We start from the raw sequence: 18153 nt of genomic DNA on the forward strand, positions 1-18153 counted from the left end.
TTTGGCAGTTAGGCATCTACGTTACTGCTTTGGGTTGAGTATATAAACATGAAAATGAAGTGGAGCTTCATTAGTGCCTGCAGTTTAACTTCATTGTTGGATATTTTTCTTCAATGCCTCTTGAAGATGTTCCCAAATTTCAGCAGCATCAACAATACAGCAGCAATCTTTCTGCAGTTTGTCCAAGGCTATGGAAATAAGTTCCAGTATATTCAGCACATCTTCTATATTTCTCTTTAATCCGATGTTGACTTCTTTGACTGTGATAATTCCATTTGGTTTGTCACAATTTTCTTCACCAATTGTAATCAGAATAAGCCATTTCTTAATAAATAGGTCAAAAGAATCAGTCTCTGAATACCATCTTGCATCTAAGGGGACAATTAATTTGGATCCTCCTGTTATCTTTGGTGAAGATGAAGCACAGTGGCTGTTAATGGAAGTATTTTGCAATTTCAGCAACGTTTTCCTTTATTTCTGGAGTTGTACTTAAATCTTTGTCTGAAAAACGCATCAAATGAGCACTGCACACACATGTGATGTTTCAGGTTCTCTTTGTTATCTTCTTTTAGATATCTTCTGATCTTTGCTACATTTGCAGCACTGTGACAAAGCTACATGCTTGAATTTTTGTTCACAGTTTGTTATAGCTTTTACTGCTCCTTCTTTTAAGTATCCTGCGATATGGGCATCTCCTGATGTATCAGTTGTTTCTGTCAGATAGACAACCCCATTTTCTGTTGTCACACAAACACACATTCCTGGATCATTTTGTACATTGGTCCACCCATCAAGACTCAGATTAACAAATTTCACACCAATATTTGTTGCAAACAGTTCAGTTTTCTTCTCAGACACTGTATCCAGCAACCTTCAAGGAGTGTTTGCTCTGCTGCTTGGAGTGTAGTCTGGTTGTAATGATTGAACCACGTAATGAACTATTTATTCTGAAGAAGATGAAAAAGAGAATTTGTTGCAAAAATGATGAACCGAGCAATCTTGTAATCTGTGGAGTCTTGCTTGCATTTGTTGGTCCTGATTACGAACTCATCCATGTTTTTACTGGATGATGAAATTGTCTTTTTTTTTTTTTTTAATATAGGTAAGTTACTGTCTGACATATGTCTAGTTGCGGCACAGCTGGTGGTACCAGTAGATGATTGAAGTTGTAGATGTTGCAGATGATGGATGTTCATACCCCTTATATCTAAGCTAGACCCTGAATAAAATGATGTATAAAATAAAAGTCGCACTCAGTCACTATTATGCAGTGCACAGCTTTAAAAAAATGACAGACTCTTGCTGTGGGGGTAGTCACCAGATCGTCATCCCTTGCAGTGGGACCTCTCTCAATGGCCCTTGGCCCCATCACTACATTCCCTCTCTGAGCTGGATCAAAGATGTTTAATCTGTAACATTCTGCCTGCTGCTGTAGCTTCACAGTTGTTCATACTAGATTAAAGCTATCTTGGGTATGTCTACACATGCTGATACAATCAAACCTCCCAGTTGCAGTGTAGATATACCCAAAGAGACACAGTGGCAGAGCTATGATTATAATTTGCAAATCCTGGCAGCTAGTCCCTTGCTTTAGCTGTTAAACTGCTTCTCTGTATGTTAATTGGAGCCTTTATGTGTGAGTAATAAAACACAGGTTTACTGTGTGGAGAATGGATTTTGAGTGAGTGCTACGTTTAAACACTTTTACGTAAGGATTAATCTCAGCTTTGGGAAGTGGAATCCCCTGTTTGAGTCCAGCAGCAGGGGTGTCTCCACATTTTCTGTTAAAGACCTGTAGCAATTTCAAAAATGTCAAAGTCAAACATGGAGTAAATTATTTATTTACCTTGTAGTCCTTCATTTCTTCATGGCCTGAAAAGGAGACCGGAAACAGACATCAGCACTTTCTTAAATTAAGCTATTTATTGACTCCTCTCTTGTCCATTGTAAGCAACTTCTTCTACCTTCAATGCTACATGATTCTCAAAGGGGACATAGATACTGGATTTCAATATCCATGCTACTGTGCCAGATGGTTTCCCCCTCTGTCATCCATTTTATCTCAATAGGCTCAATACCCTTAAAATTTGAAAGAGCAGCCTTAGCTTCTCCAGTCTTCAGAATAGAGGTCTTCAGAAGTAGCTGGCTGTGTCCTCTTGGAGTTTCCCAGGCTTCAGTAGAGCAACCACCGTTGCCTGTCGCCAGCTTGTTGGTGCTTCCAGACATTCCCGTTCCCGTCTCCACAGATTCTTGAGAAACTCTGGATGAATGCCATCGACCTCTGCAGCTTTCTGGCTTTTGGTTTCGCAGCATTGATCTCCTCAACAGAATATGGGGAAGAGAGTGGGGATTCCTCCGGGCATTGTTGAAGGTTTCTGCAGAGTTCCTGTTGCATCTCCTGGCGTGTAATCTTGGCAGTGGTCATCTTGGTGTTAGAAAGAAGATAAGAAGTAACAGCATTTGCTGTCACTTTTGCTGAGCATTGTGTTACTGGCTGGGATCCTCCAAGTTGCCGCAAAAGAGCCCATGCCTTATGGCTCAAATGCATGATATCAAGGCTTTAAATGGTCTGTTTCCACCTTTCTACGCACACCAAATTCAAGGACTCAAGCAGCACAGTGGCTTTATCTGGCTTGCCGCTCTTTTCATATTCCCTCAGGAGAGACTCGTATTCTTTTGTCCAGCATGAGGTGAAAGTCTTGTGGTAACCCACACAGGATGCATTTCTTAGTGGTCGATGTTAGGATGTTTGTAAGACGACCGAAGGTATCGGGTTTGAGCCATGGGACCTGAGATTCTGTTTCTGAAGTGTAGGCAGGTTAATCAACCTTGTGGAAATTCCAACGTGGCTTTGACACAGACTGCAGAAGAGGCACTTCCTGGCCATTCGGAGGTTGATTGGGCAATGTTGACTATGACGGAAGTGGCTCAGGATGGTTCTTGTTGTGGCCAGTGGGACACCTGCACTATTATGGGTCACAAAACACAGGTCAGGGCTGTGATCCGTTGTTCACTTCCCAGACCGAAAAGATCCAGATTGCTTCAGATCATAGAGCAGGTGGAGGTTTCAAGGGAGGCCCATTCTGCGGTCTGCTCCCCGGCTGTGTCATTTGAGCGGTATCTCCAGTCTTTGTGATGTCTGTTAGTCACCTATGTAGATGGCCGGATGAGGAAGGGAAGATAAGATGGGATCAGGCCACATGATGTTAGATGGCTTGTATTGTTTACTATAATGATGTCCCTAATTCTAACCATGTTGATCTCTTTTCCTCTGGTCAATGATTCTTCCAAAATTTCCACATCCTCTAATCCATTTCTCATGTACGCTGCTAGCCCATGTTTTGGATAGTTGACAGCAGCTATTTTAGTATAGCCATAGATTTTATGTCTGGCAGCTTTATCTTCTTTCAAGTGTGTTTCTTGGAGGGCCAGAATGTCAACGTGATGGTCTTTGAGGGTCCTCGAGGGGTAATGTGCTTTTTCCCTGGACATCCCTTCTACATTAAATTGGTATATTCGGAGGACAGGCCCAATCATTCTGTTTTGATCCTGGAAAGGGCAGTTTGAGGAAGTATAATCATTGCTATGTTCACCGGCAGGTTGGTAAAATGACATCCAGTGGCCAATTGATGACATTGATATGTTGGTGGATTTGTACAAACACAACGCACAAAAAACACCAGCACTTAACAGAAGCACCACATGAAGGTTGTCGTCTTGCTCTCACTGTGCTGAGTAAATTAAGCACACAGAACCACATGATCGAGCTGTGATCATTAACAGCAGCTCAACATGCTATTATCCTGCTGTTATCCAGGGCTGCAAATTGTCTATAAAATGACTGTCTTGATCTGCTAAAATATGGGCTTTTGCAGGGCCAGCAACACTTTTAATTTTTGAAGTTGGTACACCACGGAAAATACAAGGAGTGGAGGAGAGAATGGTGTTATAAAAACTTTTAGTTTAATAAAAGAAGCTTATAAAAAGCAGAAAGACAATTGGGGAGGGTATTTTCTGAACCTTGTACGACAGAAATGACCTCAGTGAATGGAGTGTAGACTACAAAAACAGACATGTCTCTCTGTAAATAAGTATTTAGCAATCTGCAAAGGGTAGATTAGATGGAAAGGAAACAATGATAAAGTTGATATAGCATCTGAAAACGTGTAGCCTCTTTTGCGCAAAGTGATCTCCAGTTCTGCAAAATTGCATCACTGAATTTATGAGCACAAGGCTTAGTGATTATGTGATATCACCCATTGTGCGAACATTAGGATCAATTAAAATTTTTAACTTCAAGGCAAAATTATGGAAGATTATCATGGATGAGATGCTACACTTATAGGTTTAATTAAATTGGTTTATAATGGGTTCCAGCAAAATTAAAACCACGCGGTCTCGGTTGAGCCTTATATAGTTAGAAGTTACATACATATTTGCTTGAAAGCATGTGACTGGTTTTTCTGTTTTATTTTTTGTTGGAAGTTAATTTTCAACTCTCTGTGAGAAACAATAACACACAATCCAATTAGTAAATAATGGTTTTTTTTAAATTATTTGTTTGGGGTTTTTATTAGTGCAACTCCCATGCAGAGTGTTTATCAATGGGAGATCTAAATACAAGAGCAAAAGAAAGGAAGTTAACCATTTATTCTGATTAAGGAATTCCTGTATGGGCAAGGCTAGTCATCAGCCCTACCATTTCAGTAGATAAAAATCCCTAATGGAGCAGAGTTGGGGACTAGCATCTTGTAACACATCTCTTGTCTCCTGGGGCAGGTGACCTAGAATACAAGAAAGTGGGAGCTTTGGTGGATCCTACTTCAAGTGTCAGTCTTCCTTTTTGGTACAACAAGTTATACCAGTGGTGGTGTTGTAATTTTTTCTCATTGAATTGAATGGGAGGCTTTAAGAAACATAGACTGAAAAGCAAATATGTCTGAATCTTAAGTGCAAGACTGGCTATGGGCACCAACAAAGCAAGCACATGCTTGGGGCAGCACAATTCCAGGAGGGGGCATTCTGGCCATTCGTGTGTGTGTGTGGCTTGGGCAGTTGTGCTCTTGGAGCTTGGGGCAGCCAATTTTTTGCTTGGGGTGGCAAAACATCTAGAGCCGGCCCTGCTTAGATGGTCCACCCCTTGTACTGGATGAGTTAGTCACAAGGAGAAAGGGATGTGTATCAGATACCCGGGGCAGCCATTCGTTGTTGGTCACTCCTGGGGAGCAAGAGTAGCACATGAAATGGACCAAGCTACTTATGAGAGCAATTGTGGCTTGGCACTCCTTCAGCTGATACATAAAGCAAAACTGTGTGAATGAATGTGTGAGTTAGATATGTAGATCTTGAAAAGGAGCATTTAGGTAGGAATACACGTTCTGTCTTGCAGCATGTCCAGCAACTTACACTCACAGGCAGCTTTTCGTTTATCAGGGTCTTCATCGCTGGCCCTGAATATGAAAAGAATGTTTGCAAAGTGAGTAATCACCACTTCCCGTTCCATTACACAGTATGTAGCCTAGTACAGTGGTTTTCAAACTTTTTTTCTGGGGACCAAGTTGAAGAAAATTGTTGATGCCCAACGGAGCTGGGGATGAGGGGGTTGGGGTGTGGGAGGGGCTCAGGGCTGGGGCAGGGGTTGGGGTGCGGGAAGGGGTCTGGTTCTGGGCTAGGGATTAGGGGCTTGGGGTTCAGGAGGGGCTCTGGGTTTGGAGGGGCTCAGGGCTGGGAGAGGGAGTTGGGATGTGGGAGAGGGTCAGGGCTCTGGAGTGGGGGTGCAGGCTCTGGGGTGGGGCCAGGAATGAGGGGTTTGGGGTACAGGAAGGGGTTACAGGTTTTGAGGGGCTTAGGGCTGGGGCAGGGGATTGGGGCACAGACATACCGCTGGCGGCTCCCAGTCAGCGGCACAGCCGGGGTGCACCGCAGACCAGGCTGTGCCCTGGAAGCAGCCAGCAGCAGGTCCGGCTCCTAGGTGGAGGCACGCAACTCTTACCTGGAGGCACACACCCCCAATTCCCGTTGGCTGACAACCAGCCAATGGGAGTGCATAGCTGGTGCTTGGTGCAGGGGAAGCACATGGAGCCCCATGGCCCCCTTGCCTAGAAGCTGGACCCGCTGCTGGCTGCTTGCGGGGCACATCACAGTGTCAGAAAAGGTAGGCACTAGCCTACCTTAGCTGGGCAGCGCTGTCAGTGGGTCTTTTAACGTCCAAGTAGGCAGTGCTGACCAGAGCGACCCAGTGCCTGACATGCTGCGACCCACAGTTTGAAAAACACTGGCCTAGTACGGTGGTTCTCAAACTTTAGCAACCCAGGGCCCCCATTTTGATTTAAAATTTTTCATGGATACCCCTCCCTCAGCCCCAGGTCCTGCTCACACTCCACCCCTTCCCCCCCCAAGGCCACACCTCTTCCCACCCCTGCCTCTCCTCTTGCCCACCCCCGCCCCTGAGCGAACTCCATCCCCACTTCTCCCCCTCCCTCCCAGTGCCTTCTGCACCCCACTAAACAACTGTTCCCCGTCATGCAGGAGGCACTGGGAAGGAGGGGGAGGAGTTGATCAGCAGGGCCCGCGGACCCATGGAAGTACTCTCACGGACCCCAGTTTGACAAACGCTGGCCTAGCATATAGAAGCTCTGCTTGAGCAGTATTTACAGATACGAAATCTAGTTGATGTGCTGTCAGTTGTGTGATGTAGAAGGCTTGATTATTCACACAGATACGCTGCTGTTGGTTGGTTTCCCCTGGAAAAAGTTGCAGTAGAAAATGGAGATCAGCTTTTTTAAAGAGCCAAATATGTGACATCTTCAGAGTGAAGTATATAAAACTTCAGCAGGTTGAGTTAAGTTATCAGGCCACCTGAATTTTAATGGACATAAAGTGCAGCAATCATCCTGGCAATCATGTAGTCCAAGTATTAATATTGGTCAAGACTTAGATTGACTAAGACAGATCTTCAGCAGGACCTACTTACTGTTGGGTTTACAGTTAATTAGAATAATTTAAATACCACTTCTTAAAGGACCCTAAGTGAAACGTTTACCACTGACGCTGCTTTTTGATACCTTCAGGAGAGATGTGACATTAAAACAGCTGATTACGGCTTCTGTGTTTTTGCATTTATTTTTAAAAATTAGTGTGGAGGGTTTTTTTGTCACAAAACAATAAAGCAATGAATTTCTGGCAGCTGTTTATACTAGTTGGCAGCCAGAATTTTTTAGCTTTTATACAGGGGATTGGATACATCTGAAAGCACTATTATAGTTGTGTCCCGGCTGAGTGTCTTGCATTTGTGGAGGAGTGGGGAGTGAGGTGTTTTTGAAATAACATTTTCCACAGTCCTAGTGTTGAGCAGCATTACTTCCCAGTGCAGCTACTACCTTTGAAGAATTGGGGCCCAAAAGGGCTAGAGCAGAAAATGGCACCAAAGTGTGTGTTTAATGCATTCTTACTAGGCGAGTCCTTGAAAGAGTAGCCTTGAGGAATCCGCAGTGCTGTTTAGACCCTGGGTTAAAGAAAAGAAACAAATAGCTCCCACAGTGCTGCTGTTTCAGTTCATCCCATTTAAAAATTTCTTTCCCTTTAGGAAAAAATTGATAACTTAGTTTTCAGACAGCTGTGCATGGGAGTTACAAAGAAATTCACAAGCTGGTTGGTTTCACTAGACCCTGTGAACTGCCCGCCTATGGGGAGCAGCTGCACAGCCTACAGATTTAAATATATAGATATCTATTTATTTTTACTTTCTGTATGTCAACTTTTACAGCCAACTGCTAAACCTAAGCCAGCCTTCTAAGTGGGAAGGGTTTGAGGCTATAAGATTTACTCATGTTTTACTAATCAGCAAGAAAAGCTTTGGTGAGGAGTAAAGGAAAGTGGAGTGCAATGGGGGCGGGGGTGGAATTCAACATGACACTGTCTGTGCCCTGAAAAGGTGACTTGTCAAACAGTTGACTTTCAAAGGCTGTTTCTTTAATTATTGTGACTCTGTGCTAATAGCTGAGTTCCTCTCCATCCCCTGTTTCATAGGAACACTTGACTTTTCTTTTAAAAAAAAAAAAAAAAGAGAGAGAGAGAAAAACAAGCCCACCAAACCCCCATCCTTTTATTTATAGATTTTTAACACTGTACCGGAGACGCTACCACCAAACTCGCAGCTGCTGCTACTATCTCATAAGAGGAATACTGATTCAAAGCCTCCTTCCTGCAGTGAAAGACCATTAACGCTCTTCCACACGGCACAGGCCAATGAAAATCGTAAGTATGTCAATCCTAGAGGCAGTGAGTTGTGTTACAATGCTGTACAGTTATCTACTCAGAAGGTTTCTTATCATGACTGATAGGACTCAGTTCTCACACGACAGGATACGATGCTCGCTCATTAACTTCAGTAGGAATGATACTTATCCTATAGTATGACGGCGGCCCCAGGCTTCTAAAACATCATATTAATAGAGAGAGATAAAGCTTATGTAGCCTCCGAGCTCTTACCCCAACGGCTTGAAATTAGGCTGCATAAAAATAGTGTAGAAAGTTGATATCCCTTCCCCATCTCATTTAGTTTTACATTCTCTCATTCTCATGTCTTCTATAACCCTCCATATTATCCTCTATTGGCTGCTTGGTATATATTAGTTAACTCGGAGAAGAATATCTGCAGCAAGGATCACCACCCAGTTCAGCCTTCAGAGAGATGCTTTTGGACATCAATAGATGTTTTTCCTTTTAAAGAAACAGAAATTTCAACCATCGGGTTTTACATCCCTCCTAGGAATATATCCCACCTCAGTTTAAAAATCTCCTATACCATCAGTCCATTACTATTACTACTATTTAGTATTTAACTCTTTCATCTAAGGCTCTGAAAGTCCCTGTCCACATGCCAAATGTCCTTCATGTAACTTAGCCTAAGGTCTGCTTCACTGGCACAAATGATCCAATAGGGACAGTTCTGTGATCCCTGGGCGCAGCAGAACCCAAGATGTTCCAGGTACACCAATCTCCTTGCCTGACATACCCCCATGTACCCAAGGTGGAAGAGAAAGAGTAGCATAATTATGTTGGCTGTACACTACATGAGTTTCCCCCTGTGCCAAGGGAATCCTCAAATGCCATATTTGGGTAGCTTTGTGGCTGCTTCACCTTAGTAGTGGTCAAGGATCTGGCCCATAATCCTTAAAGGAATAGAGCTGCTAGAAGAATGTTTGTTTTATTTGGAATGAAGCAGTGTGTTGCTGGTTTCTAATGCGTGAGCAGCCATGTTGCTTTGCATTAGCATCCCTAGTTCTAAAGACCCAATGAACAAAATGAAGATGAGTTGAGACCTCTTTTCCCCATTTTTTTTAAGTGTCTGTTAAAAATGTTAGGTTGATAGTCCTCTGTTCACAGAACAGGTTCAGCTCACTCAAAATGTCAGAGTTTTGACTTGGAAGGATCACCAAGTGGTTGGTTCTGCTTCCATGACTCATTCAGACCATGGCAACTCAACTCTCACCTCCATCAGCACAGCTAATGCTGGTAACATCTGTGGATTGTTTTTTAATGTGGTCAACCATCTGTTGGAAAATGGGCTGAGAGCACTGAACAACCTTCCATTTTCTAGTGACCACACTTCAAAACAGATGTTGGAAAAAGTGGAGATGGTTCAGAGAAGAGCATCAAGAGTGATTTGAATACTGAGATACTTAAGGAACTCGGTCTATTTAGCTCATCAAAAAGAAGAGGAGATAAGGTGATCATGGTCTATAAGTAATATCTTTAATTGGAAAGGGCTCTTTAATCTAGAGATAAAGGCATAAGAAGAGGTAATGGCTGGAAATTGAAGAGCTAAGCAATTTAAAAATGGAAATGAAATGCAAATTTTTGACATTGAAGTCAGTTTAACCACTGGAAAAACTTAAGATGCACTGCATGCATTCGATGAAGTGGGCTGTAGCCCACGAGAGCTTATGCTCAAACAAATTTGTTAGTCTCTAAAGGTGCCACAAGTACTCCTGTTCTTTGTAAAGGATGTAGTGAATTTTCTGTAGCACAAAACATTTAAAATCAAAATCAGATGTCTGTCTAAAATATATGCTCTAATTCAGCCACAAACTCTTATGCTTAATTCAGAAGTTACAGGGTTAAGCTCTTTGGCCTATGTTATGCAGATTAGATTATTATAATGGTATCTTCTGGCTTTAAAAATCTATGAATCTGTGAACCTTTGCTTGCTATTGACCTGGGCTGCATTTGAACCAGAAGTAGAGTATGTGGATTTAAAATAAGAGAAACTTGTTTTGGTATCACATTTCATTCCTTACCATTTCCCCCCACTTTATAGATAATGTTCGAGCATCTTGTTCTTTTATTTTGATATAATAAGGCCCTTCTCTCATCATTTGAATGCTGTTTATGGATATCCTGTTTCATAGTACCCTGAGACCAGTTCTCATCCAACAGTCATTGCACTGACTTCTACAAAAGCAGAAAATTACTGGAGGCATGACCAGAAGAAGCTGGAGATTTAGGAAAGACTCAATTGAACCTTTGTTTGCAATTCTTTTTTATCATAGATTGCAAAGAATTCTAGCTAAAGCAGTGTGAAATCAGGCTTTGTGATGTATTATTTGCTCTTGAACAGAAAAGGCATGAAATGAGACTGGCTGAAGAGTTTAATCTGAAGTGGTTTAAAAAAAAAAAAAGAGGGAGACGATTGCAGAAAACACAAGATTCAAACCTCCCTTACGTGTGGGCTGCATTTCAGTGTTGTTTCATTGCCAGAGGGTATTTTATGTGGGAACTTGAAAAGAGAACTTGTGTATGTGATTTATTAATGGAAGCTTTATTATCTAGGGGAGCTGGAACAAAATCTTAGCTGTCTGTTATGGGCGTACAAGGAGTGCTGCAGACAGAAGGAAAGCCTGCTCAACACAAGTGCATGTTATCATAACCTCTGGGCATGCTGTGACTAAGCTACTGTACAGTTCATTATCCAGCAATCCAGAACTAGAACTTTTTCAGATATAACTCTCCAAGTGCCCTCTGAATCAGACAGGCACTTTGTAAAGTGACTTTTCTGCCTTCTGTATAACAGAAAGGAATTTGTTCTACGCTATTTATTGTTTCATTTTTCGAGATATCTGGCCAACTAAACTGTCACAATGAAGAAACCTTAACTTATACTGTTTAAGTGTTCAAAATAGAGTTTTGGCCTTTTAAAATGGGGGAAAGAATTTAAAAACACCAAAAAAAACTTGTCTCCCAATTTCCTCAGATGAAACACCCTCAGCTCCCCTGGCTGGGAATGATTTCAATTGAATACATACTGGTAGTCCCATTTGAAAATATCCAGGCAGTTGACACAGTTTTGATAGGTTCAAGAGCCTTATTTTCACAGGTTAGCCTCGGGCAGAGAGTGCATGAAAATAACAAGCTGCTTGATGAAGATGATCTGCTAACTCAGAAATCTAGACTCCTCACTGCCTGCCATCGTATCAGTTCAGTTAGGTCCAGGTACAGAATATAATGAAATACAGGCCTTTCCAGATTTACTCTGGGGGGAGATTACATTTTAAAAAAAATAAAAATACCCTAGATAAAATAATGCTACAATCTGGTGTGACTTTGGCCAGCCTGTTTTTAAATCTTTAAATAAGACTAATTTTCCTCTTAATTTATCCTCAGTTCAGTGTTCTCCTAATGTCACCGGAATAGAGCAGTCATACAAATTTCTCACTTCTGTCCTCTCTTCCGTGCATGACCCCTTTCATTACAAAGAGTTCCCTCCCTCCTGCCCTCAGCCAGCCTGACTGAATTTCAGAAACCTCTTGCAATCACATCGTTACATTACCTCTCATAGGGTATATCTATGCTTTTGAGCTGGGGGTGTGATTCCCTGCTCGAGGAGACATATTCATGGGAGCTGTCATCAAGCTAAAATGCTAAAAACAGAGCAGTCACAGCAGCACAAGTGGCAGGGGGCTACCCCCTGAGATCGTTTCCCTCGGAGATGTTAGGTAAGTACTCAGGGCAGTTACCCACTCTCGCTGCTGCAGCTATGTTCTAGTTTTTTAGTGGGTTCACTCAATGAGAGCTAGCACAAGTGTGTCTACTCGAGCTGGAATCACACTCTCAGTTCAACATTTAAACATACCCTTAATGGGAACTAATGGCGCTGAAAACAAAGCCACGGTATAAGCTCCCACTGTACTCATCGCCGTGCACTCTCTTGTCTCATCCATCCTCATTTCCTTCCTGCTATGCTGAGATCTATACCAAAGTGATGCTTTAAGTTGTCTATAACTACTGACCAGTCTACTCCTCCATACCCAGACACATCTTTCGTACAATACACATAAGGACATTTACCTATTTCATTAATGACAATAGAATTAGTCTCTATTTAGTGTAGGTGAGAACAGAAAATTGGCTCCTGCTTTCCAGAATGGAAAAGAACAGGGGGGATGACAGGTGGATTGAACTACCAGAGGTTTCTCATAATGATAGCCAATGACCCTGTGCTCAAACCGCATTGCCAGTGGCTTCTGCAAAAAAGGTTGGGTGTCAGGATCCCTGTGGCATTTGTCCTTTCCTAGTTGTATTAAATTGGTTAGTTACACCAGCCTGGGAACACAGTGTGGTTTAGTGGAAAGGGCACTGGATTGGGAGTCAGGAAGTCTGGGGTCTATTCCCAGTTCTGTCACAACCGGTTCTGTGACATTGGGCAAGTCACATCACTTTGCTGTAATTGTTCTGTGATATCCAGGAGATCAGGTGAGATGATCTGATGGTCTCTTCTGGCCTTGACATCTATTAATCTCTCTGTGCCTTTAACCCTTGTCATGGTATAATTCCCCACTCTGAACCTTAGCGTCCAAAAGATGGGGTACCAGCATGAATGCCTCTAAGCTAAATTACCAGCTTAGTACTTGTAGCGCTGCCACCAACCAGGAATTCCAGTGCTTGGTAGACTCCGGTCCCCACCAAAACCTTGCCCGGGGACCCCCAAGACCCAGTCCCTCTGGATCTTAACACAAGGAAAGTAAACCCTTTCCCTCACCATTGCCTCTCCCAGGCTTCCCCTCCCTGGGTTACCTTGGAAGATTACTGTGATTCAAACTCCTTGAATCTTAAAACAGAGAGGAAAATTCACCTTCCCCCCTCCTTCTCTTTCCCCCTCCCAGACTCTCCCTGAGAGAGAAAGTAATCCTAACACAGAGAGAAATTTAACCTTTCTCTCCCCCTTTCCCCCCACCAATTCCCTGGTGGATCCAGACCCAGTCCCCTGGGGTCTCACCAGAATGAAAAAAACAATCAGGTTCTTAAACAAGAAAAGCTTTTAATTAAAGAAAGAAAAAACAGTAAAAATTATCTTTGTAAATTTAAGATGAAATATGTTACAGGGTCTTTCAGCTATAGACACTGGGAATACCCTCCCAGCCTACAAGTACAAATTAAAATCCTTTCAGCAAAATACAAATTTGAACTCCTTCCATCCAAATACACATTTGCACGTAAAGAAAACAAACATAAGCCTAACTCGCCTTATCTACCTAGTACTTACTATTCTGAGTACATAAGAGCCTGTATCAGAGAGATTGGAGAGAAACCTGGTTGCAAGTCTGGTCACTCTCAGAACCCAGAGAGAACAACCACCAAAAACTAACAGCACACACACAAACTTCCCTCCCTCAAGATTTGAAAGTATCCTGTCCCCTGATTGGTCCTCGGGTCAGGTGAAAGCCAGGCTCACTGATCTTGTTAACCCTTTACAGGCAAAAGAGACATGAAGTACTCCTGTTCTATTAACCCTTAACTATCTGTTTATGACAACCCTTTTCACCCGTTCTCTGTCCTGTTTATGTAGACTGTGGACACTTCAATGTAGGGGCTGTTTTTCCTTTGTGTTTGCACTGTGATTAGCACAGGAATCCAAATCTCAGGTGAGGCCTCTAGGCACTACATTAATATAGCCCAATAATAACTAATAACACAGCAAAATTGTAAAAAGTGGTTGTATTCCAGAAGTTGCTTTTTTGAAAGGCATAGCATGCAACCGTCGCATGGCTAGTTTTCTAATAACTGTACCATTTTTATGATGCTGTATTTACAAGAATGAAACCAGACCCCATTTTAAACCTACACAATAATCTTTAAAAAGAAAACACGAAGAGGTGCTGTTTGTCCTCCAGGCAAGGATTCCTCAGCTGTCTATAATGTTTGCTGTCAACGTGTATAGTGCACCTCTCAGAGGCATAAACATTTAACATTTAAACGCATACAGAAATAAATCCCAATTGACCGTGTCAGCAGTAAACTGAAAAACTTTCCACCCCACAAAAGATTAAGATTCTGCCCATTCAAGGAATGCTTGAGGAAACATTTGCCGTGCAGTGTACTCTGCAAGTCAACAGATGGTCAGACGAAAGGGGTGCGGAGGAGGTCAGGAGAGAATTCAGGAACTGAAGATTCTCTGGTGAACACTCCCTGCCCAGACATACAAAGTTTAGGAATTGTTACCTGGAACATTTCAGGTGATCATAACGCCAGGGTGCAAAGACAGTCAGTCTCTATGGTAGGCAGGATCCAACCCATGGAGGGCTTTTATTGATCAAAATCAAACCTTGACATGAAGCCAATGCAATCTATGAAGTGCATGTGTAATATGCTTCACTTTTCATTAAGCAGGCAGGTATTTTGCTCTAGTGAAGCTTCCTGGTAGTTTTCAAGGGTGGTCCCATGCAGAGTAAAATGTATTCCAATATGAAGCTAATCCAGGCATGGCTAACTGTAGTGACAGCCACATCTAAAAGAAAATGTCAGTCACCTTGCCTAGTGAAGATGGAGAAAAACATTCTTGTGTATTACTGCTTTTAAGACATAGAGTACTAGCTGGTGATTTAATATCCTCTGTTTGCCAGAAGCTGGGAATGGGAGAGAGGGGATGGATCACTTGCTGATTACCTGTTCTGTTCATTCCCTCTGGGGCACTTGGCATTAGCCACTGTCAGAAGACAGGATACTGGGCTAGATGGACCTTTTGGTCTGACCCAGTATGGCCATTCTTATGTTCTTTATATCAGTCTGAGCTTGTGAACCAAAGTTTCAGTTGAACGAGTAAGCCCGTGAACTGTAAGGACATCTGTCACCAGCTCCATCTCCAGTTGCTTCTTCACCATCACCGTATTCCTATCCAGATGCAGTTTTAGCTCACTATCATCCCAAACCCAAACTTGTCCAGACACTGAGGATATACAGTGACTGCACTAAGTGGATCTGATGAAGAATATTAGAACATTGTAGAGACATTTTAGGAACAACCACAAAAGGCCCTTAAGGATTGGTGCACTCCACCCTGGTGGTACTTCTCCCTCTAATTTATCACACTGCCCCCATCTTCTCTACAATGCCTGCGTAATATTTCATTCGTCTTTAAATTCCTGTAAAGTATCCATCTATGCTAGAAAAATAGTATTTGTATTCTAATAACAGCAAGCAATGATGCAGCTGCTGCTAGTGTATACAGGGTGGATTTTATCACTCTGAAATCTGCCTATCGTGACATTGGCATTATACCCCCCAGTGCAGCTGCACCATTGCTGGCCTGCTATCTGTTAAGTCTCAGATCCTTAGGAGTCTTGCATTAATGTCATAAGGGCTGCATTCTGTTATGCTCTGTTATGCCAGTGTAAATCCAGAATAGCTCCACCGAAGCCAGCAGGGTAAAATTACTTCTGAAAAACAAAGGCAATATGATTCAACAATTGGAGACAAAAGGAAATGCAGAAGTGAAAACATGGCAATGATGATACTTGAGATATTCTGGTGAAAGGTGCTGCATATGCACACAGTGCTTTGCCAAAGTATTATCCCCATTTTTTGGATGGGTAAATGTGGACATGGAGAGGTTAAATAACTTGCTGAAGGTCCACATCACAAAATCAGAGCTCAGCATCGTTTGCAGTCTTGGTTACAGGTCGGAATTGAAGTGTGTTCGTAGAACATTAGGGTTGGAAGGGACCTCAGGAGGTCATCTAATCCAACCCCGTGCTCAAAGCAGGACCAACCCCAACTAAATCATCCCAGCCAGGGCTTCGTCAAGCTGGGCCTTAAAAACCTCTAAGGATGGAGATTCCACCACCTCCCTAGGTAACTCATTCCAGTGCTTCACCACCCTCCTTGTGAAATAGTTCTTCCTAATATCCAACCTAGACCTCCCCCCACTGCAATGTCAGACCATTGCTCCTTGTTCTGTCATCTGCCACCACTGAGAACAGCTGAGCTCCATCCTCTTTGGAACCCCCCTGTCATGGTATAAATCCCCACTCTGAACCTTAGAGTCCAAAAGATGGGGTACCAGCATGAATTCCTCTAAGCTTAATTACCAGCTTAGAACCTGTAGCGCTGCCACCAACCAGGAATTACAGTGCCTGGTACACTCTGGTCCCCCCAAGACCTTGCCCGGGGACCCCCAAGACCCAGACCCTCTGGATCTTAACACAAGGAAAGTAAACTCTTTCCCTCACCGTTGCCTCTCCCAGGCTTCCCCTCCCTGGGTTACCCTGGAAGATCACTGTGATTCAAACTCCTTGAATCTTAAACTGAGAGGAAAATGCACTTTTCCCCCCTCCTTCTCTCCCTCCCTCCCAGACTCTCCCTGAGAGAGACAGTAATTCTAACACAGAGAGAAATTAGCCTCTCTCTCCCCCTTCCCTCTTTTCTCCCCACCAATTCCCTGGTGAATCCAGACCCCGTCCCCTGGGGTCTCACACCAGAATAAAAAACCAATCAGGTTCTTAAATAAGAAACTTTTAATTAAAGAGAGAAAAACAGTAAAAATTATCTTTGTAAATTTAAAATGGAATAGGTACAGGGTCTTTCAGCTACAGACACTGGGAATACCCTCCCAGCCTAAGTATTCAAGTACAAATTAAAATCCTTTCAGCAAAATACAAATTTGAACTCCTTCCAGCCAAATACATATTTGCAAATAAAGAAAACAAACATAAGCCTAACTCGCTTTATCTACCTAGTACTCACTATTCTGAACTTATAAGAGCCTGTATTGGAGAGATTGGAGAGAAACCTGGTTGCACGTCTGGTCCCTCTGAGCCCCCAGAGTGAACAACAACCAAATTCTAACAGCACACACACAAACTTCCCTCCCTCAAGTTTTGAAAGTATCCTGTCCCCTGATTGGTCCTCTGGTCAAGTGACAGCCAGGCTCACTTGTTAACCCTTGACAGGCAAAAGAGACATGAAGTACTCCTGTTCTATTAACCCTTAACTATCTGTTTATGACACCCCCTTTAGGTAGTTGAAGGCTGCTATCAAATCCCTCCTTACTCTTCTCTTCTGCAGACTAAATAACCCCAGTTCCCTCATCCTCTCCTCATAAATCACGTGCCCCTCATATATCAGAGGGGTAGCCGTGTTAGTCTGGATCTGTAATCTGGATCTGAGGTTAGTTCATTATCTCTAGCTTGCTTGCATATATATACCTGCCCCTGGAAATTTCCACTACATGCATCTGACGAAGTGGGTATTCACCTACGAAAGCTCATGCTCCAAAACGTCTGTTAGTCTATAAGGTGTCACATGATTCTTTGGTGCCCCTCATAAATCATGTGCCCCTAATCATTTTCATTGCACTCCGCTGGACTCTCTCCAGTTTGTCCATATCCCTTCTGTAGTGAGCTGTGTAGAAGATGCCGTACCGCATAGTTTGCCCAGCAGGGCTTCTAGTCTATTTCATGAGTATTAAATTCACTTGCAAAATATTGTTAAACTCAAATTAATCTGAATTTTCTAAAAGTACTTGCTCACACCCAGAGAGAGAGAGAGAGAGGAACCCTCAATTCAAACAAATGTAAACCTTGGAGAAATTCAAACGTTGATCTGGGTCCATCTCTTGTGTGCCCAGTTTGGTTGCAAGGCTACACATCTGGCTCTCTCCATACCCAAGCTGGCCTACTGTAGAACACCTTTGGCAATTCTGTGCTTTGAAAGGGTGTTCAGATTATTACAACTGCCCAGACTCAGATTTTTGTGTCTCTGGTGGTCCTAATAGTAATTGACCCAAACATGTCACCGCATCCAATTCCATTTATCTTAAATAAAATATACATTTATTTGCACAGGAGACCAGATTTGCAAAATAACAGGAAATAAACC

General features: G+C 42.8%; 1 protein-coding gene across 3 annotated transcripts in view; it reads left to right on the forward strand.

Annotated features, from left to right (window-relative positions):
- The window catches only part of ARHGAP26 (Rho GTPase activating protein 26), a 533008-nt gene that overhangs the window by 449787 nt on the left and 65068 nt on the right, over positions 1–18153 (forward strand). For all 3 annotated transcript variants that reach the window (XM_050962626.1, XM_050962623.1, XM_050962625.1), the window contains one exon: positions 8115–8256. In XM_050962626.1, coding sequence (XP_050818583.1) covers positions 8115–8256 — 142 coding nt within the window. The remainder of the gene's footprint in view (positions 1–8114; positions 8257–18153) is intronic.

The sequence above is a fragment of the Gopherus flavomarginatus genome, chromosome 7 (genome assembly GCF_025201925.1).
Source record: "Gopherus flavomarginatus isolate rGopFla2 chromosome 7, rGopFla2.mat.asm, whole genome shotgun sequence".
Lineage (NCBI taxonomy): Eukaryota > Metazoa > Chordata > Testudines > Testudinidae > Gopherus > Gopherus flavomarginatus.